Raw genomic sequence first — 5615 nt, forward strand, 5'->3', positions numbered from 1 at the left:
GCACACAAGCAACACGTCGTAAAAACGTGTGCGCTCGACGCTTGGCTACGACGTGTTGCTTGTGTGCGAGCGTGCGCGCGCAGACCGACTATCCCCACTCCATCCCCACCGCCGCGGCACCGTCCGTGCTAACGTTCACGGCTGGTCACACTGAATCAGGAACTCGCGACTTCGCATAAAGTGATTCTGATTTCCGATACGGAACCGGAAAGCAGTCCGGCAGATAGCCTAGTAAATAAGCACGAGTCCGCATTAAATTCAATCGCGACAGGTAAACCCGATTCGAAAGAACAACGGGACATGGCGCACGCGACAGGAACGGATCCGAACGCAGTCGGTCAAAAAATAGACGAAGCGTTAGGGTTGTTACCCGGGGCTAACAGAGACATTACACCGTTTAAAAGCGGGGTAGTATTGCCCACCGCGCAAAACGACGATATACGAGCTACAGAGTCCGAATTAGTAAGCGTAATACGCGACATGCGGATAGAGATAAGTAAAATCCAAGATCGCGAACGAATACGCGACCCGGGACAGACCGTGGTAAAAAACACCAGCAGACGTGACGATGACATAAGATCACCGAACCAATTGACATCGCCTGCACAATATTCCGGTCAGCCGGGAGAACGCAGCACGAACGGAAGATACATGTCCCTAAAGAAAGCACGAAACTCGATTCCCCCGTTCGATGGAACCTCAAGCAAACTTCAAGAATTTTTACGTGTCATAACTTACGCAGTGAAAAGTATCGATCCACTCGACGAAGGAGCACTATTAGAAGGCGTATTGTACACTAAATTGAAAGGCAGAGCCTTGACAGACTTTCGCACTAGAGAGATTAGAGATTTTGAACAATTAAAAGAAGAATTAGTCGTGTGCTATCAAAGTAAGAAGAGCACTACGCACTTGCAGCTTGAATTCAACACGTTGAAGCAAAAAACGGGAGAAACCGCGTAAGGATTTGGACTACGGACCGAAAAGTTGGCTAACGAATTATTCGAGTCCATGACAGAAAACATATGTCGCCCGTCAGGGGTAAAACAGGGCATCTTGGAGACGATAAAGCAACAAGCGTTGCAAAATTACCAGCTGAGACTGAGAGACGAAATAAAACTGCTCGTCAGAGCCCGAAACTACGAGAACATGCAAGACGCCATAGCTGGCGCAAGTGCCGAGGAAAAATTTAATAGTCCGAAGGAAACGGCACGGTATAGAAACGGCTATGCAAACTCGCAGCCGAAAGACAATAAAACAAAAGTAACATGTCACACATGCGGAAAACCCGGAATCGTTTTCAGCTGCCGAAACCCGAGACGACACCCAGAGTAAATGCGGTGGAGAAGCACTGCAAATATTGCAAAAAACCGAGACACGTCCAAGAGGAATGCTGGCAGTTGCACGGGAAATTGGAAAATAATAGCGCGAGATACGCTAAAGACAATTACTCACACGGAAAAGCGAAAAGGAACAACGATGAGCGTAACAACTACAAAGAAAAGAGCGCCAACTCAGCGGCATGCAGTGACGACGATAGAAGGATGAAAAGAAGAAGCGCCGCGCGCTCGAGTATCAGGTTGCACACGTGAAAGATACACCGAGACGTAACACGGGTTTAGATCTGATTAACCTGCCCATTCAGGAAACGAAGCGAGGAAAAGAGCATGCTATTTGACACAGGTGCCGCAATATCACTAATTAAAGTGAAGCACTTAAAGGGCGAAACGCTAATCGAAGAAAACGAAATAACGTTAACAGGCATAACAGGTCGCAAGGTAAAGACCTTAGGAAAAATCAACGCGACAATAAAGCTGAAAGAAGCACGAATAAAACACGCCATGTATGTCGTGAAGGATGACTTCCCAATGGAATATGATGAAATCATTGGAGTCGATTTTGTAAAGAAGCAAAAGGCTAAATGCGACTACGGAAGAAAACAGGTAACAATAGGAGCAAGTCTTAAAACTGTACCCGTACTGTAAAATAGCACTAAACCCACGAAGTGAAACGATCATACAAGTGGCTACTGATAAGAATATGATCGGCATAATACAAGCCGAGGAAACACGACCAGGGGTATTCATAGGAAATTGCCTGGTGGAACCAAAAAATTTTATATGCGCAGCAAGCATTTTAAATACTACAGACGCGGTGATAGAGATGCCGATGCCGCAAGTAACAATAAAGGAAGTCACTCAAAGCGAGACCGAAGAAATCAACGTGACACATACATATAGAGTGTGTAAACGGAGAAATTCCAAGAAGCAAAAGGGTAACCGAGCTATTGCGCACGGAACATTTAAACTACGAGGAAAGAAAATCAATAATCGACATTTGCACAGAGTACAGTGATATATTTCACATGAACGGAGAACCCCTGACTTGTACGGAAGCTGTAAAGCACAAAATTGCTACGCAGGCAAATAGCTCCCCGGTCAACGTGCGACCATATCGCCTACCGGAAAAGCACAAGCAGGAGGTAGACCGACAAGTGCAAGAAATGCTGAAGAACGGCATAATAAGACATAGCACGAGTCAGTGGAATGCGCCACTGTTAGTGGTCCCGAAGAAAGCGGACGCCTTAGGAAAACCGAAACTACGAGTCGTAGTCGATTTCAGAAAGGTAAACGACCTGACAATAGGCGATTCGTTCCCGATACCAAACATGACGGACATATTAGATCAGTTGGGAAATGCAAAATATTTTTCGACGCTGGATCTAGCTTCGGGATACCACCAAATAAAAATGGAGGAAGCTGATAAGGAAAAAACAGCATTTTCCATTCCACATGGGCACTACGAATATAATAGAATGCCATTTGGTCTAAAAAAGGCACCAGCTACGTTTCAAAGAGTAAGGAATGCCGTATTAACCGGATTACAGGAACTCAAGTGTCTCGTATATATAGATGACATAGTCATATATGCGCATAGTCTACAGGAACACAACAAACGACTCGTTGAAGTATTAAAAAGGCTAAGAGAGAATAATCTAAAATTACAGCCGGACAAGTGCGAATTCCTAAGAAAAGAGGTGACGTACCTCGGACACAAGATAACAGATAACGGAATCCTCCCGGATCCAACAAAATTAGAAGCAGTTAAAAGGTTTCCGACGCCAGAAAAAGAAAAGGATATCCAGACCTTCATCGGACTGGCAGGATATTATAGGCGATTTATAGAAAATTTCTCTAAAATAGCAAAACCCTTGACAAATGTACTGAAGAAGGGAACAAAATTTGAGTGGACGCAAGAGCAACAACAAGTGTTTGATATTTTAAAAGAAAAGTTGACGACAGCGCCCGTTCTGCAGTATCCCGATTTCGAACAGCTGTTTATGGTGACGACTGATGCATCCGATCATGCGATTGGAGCAGTATTATCGCAGGGAAAAATAGGAAAAAAGATAGACCAATAGCATACGCGAGTCGAGTCTTAAATAAAGCCGAACAAAATTATAGCACTACGGAAAAAAAATTGCTAGCCATAGTATGGGCGGTCAAACACTTCCGACCGTACCTATACGGAACGAAATTCACGATAGTCACAGACCACAAATCTCTAGTGTGGCTATTTAGTGTAAACGATCTAGGATCGCACCTAATAAGGTGGCGATTAAAATTAGAAGAGTACGACTACGTAATCGTACACAAGGCAGGTGAGATAAACAAAAATGCTGACGCGCTCAGCCGACACGTTGCTGACGTAAATACCGTCGAAGAAACCGACACAACGACGGAACGCGAATATTCAGAAGAGGAAAAGAAGAAAATACTGTATGAATACCATGATGCGCCTGTGGGAGGACATCGGAGTGGTCCGCACCATACGAAGAATTCGGTTGACTCATAATTGGAAAGGGTTAACGAAGGATGTGGAAGAGCACATCTCAAAATGCGAAAAGTGCCAGAAAAATAAATTGTCACGAAGAATAAGGTACCACTGGTGGTAACAGACACACCAGATAGGCCATTCGAAAAATGTGCCTTAGATATTGTAGGACCGTTGACAACGACTACTCAGGGAAACAAATACTTATTGACGTTCCAAGACAGTCTAACGAAATTTAGTAAGGCAATCCCCATACCGAATCAGGAAGCAGTCACGGTCGCAAAAATGTTCGTAACGACGATAATTTTAGAACACGGCATACCCGAAAAGGTACTGACCGATCAAGGTACCAATTTCCTAAGCGACGTATTCAAGAGTACGTGCAAATTATTAAAAATAAAAAAGATCCAGACGACGGCTTACCACCCAGAAAGCAATGGAGCTCTGGAAAGATCGCATCGCACTATTGCAGAGTACTTGCGACACTACATATACGAGGATCAAAGTGATTGGGATGAATGGATCCCGTACACAATGTTTACATATAACACAACGCCACATAGCGCGACAGGATACACTCCACACGAATTGATATACGGGCACCAAGCGACTCTACCTACGGCCCTGACTCAACCGCCGCGACAGACGTACTTGTACGATGACTACGCGCAAGAAATACGCGAGAGAATGCGAGATACGCAACAGACAGCGAACGAACACTTAATAGTCAAGAAAGAAAAAGCAAAAACGCAATATGACAAACGAACTAAAACTGTAGAGTTTAAAGTAGGGGAAAAGGTACTCCTACACGACGAAACCGTAAGGAGAGGACGCTCGAAAAAACTAGATCCTCAATGGATAGGTCCATACGTTGTAATAGAAAAGCACTCGGAAATAAATTACACAATAAAAATGGGGCGAAGAAGCCTACGAGTGCACGTAAACCGCCTGAAACCCTTTGTAGAAAATTAACAAGAAAATACATTACTTAAAACTACAATAAGGGGGGAAGGGAAAAGATCGTCATCATCTTCCATGCCGACCACAGCCGTTGTAATCAGACTTCTAGCCATGCTGTATGGAATCATTCCGTCTTCCCATCGTACTCCATGACGATTTGCAATCAACCAGGATGCCTGATGTTGCTCCGCTTTGGTGAGAAGCCTCCATGGTACGGGACATGTGAAAATGTAGTGAGAGAGAACGCGTCCCTCTCGGAGAGCGGCAAATTCCTTCACAACACAGTTACCGCTGACGACGAAGCCTTGCAGGTCCACAAACGTCGGTATGGACATGATTGAAGACGTCGAGAGAAGGAGGAATACTGCGGTTGCTCTTGATACATAGTAGATTTTAAATCGTTTCATCCCCTCTAAACTGTATTGGAAAGAGGGGAAACCATTGTATCCAAAATGTAGTACTTAGGGAATTTTGCGCACGACGCTGGTCAGCGGGTTGTACTGAACCACACGATCATGTATGATGAGACAGTACGCAGTGGTATTTACTGGCACATTCGCCTTACACTCAAATTCCAATCTTACGTCCACAGTCGCGCTCTTGACCGACTCCGACGTTTTGTCGGGAGCAATCGATGACAAACGGTCCTTGTTCTAGAAAATTGTCGGTAGTGAGACCGGGCATAAGAACCTCGTTTCAGAAATAGCTCTTCCGGAACCGCGAAAACGCATCATACAGACTCGACCATTTGTTTTTATCGAAATCCAGATTCATATCATCGTATGGATAACATTTCGAATTCAGATAGAGTTTTACGTTGCTCA

The 5615-nt window shown here is 44.5% G+C and overlaps 1 protein-coding gene across 1 annotated transcript in view; it reads right to left on the bottom strand.

The window, feature by feature from the left end:
• Positions 1-5252: 5252 nt before the first annotated feature.
• The window catches only part of LOC105556172, a 1575-nt gene continuing 1212 nt past the window's right edge, over positions 5253-5615 (bottom strand). The window contains exon 2 of the mRNA XM_012003250.1: positions 5253-5444. Within this exon, the coding sequence (XP_011858640.1) occupies positions 5253-5444 (192 nt within the window). The remainder of the gene's footprint in view (positions 5445-5615) is intronic.

Source organism: Vollenhovia emeryi, unplaced genomic scaffold (genome assembly GCF_000949405.1).
Source record: "Vollenhovia emeryi isolate VEMERY1.0 unplaced genomic scaffold, V.emery_V1.0 DF940265.1, whole genome shotgun sequence".
NCBI classification, from domain to species: domain Eukaryota; kingdom Metazoa; phylum Arthropoda; class Insecta; order Hymenoptera; family Formicidae; genus Vollenhovia; species Vollenhovia emeryi.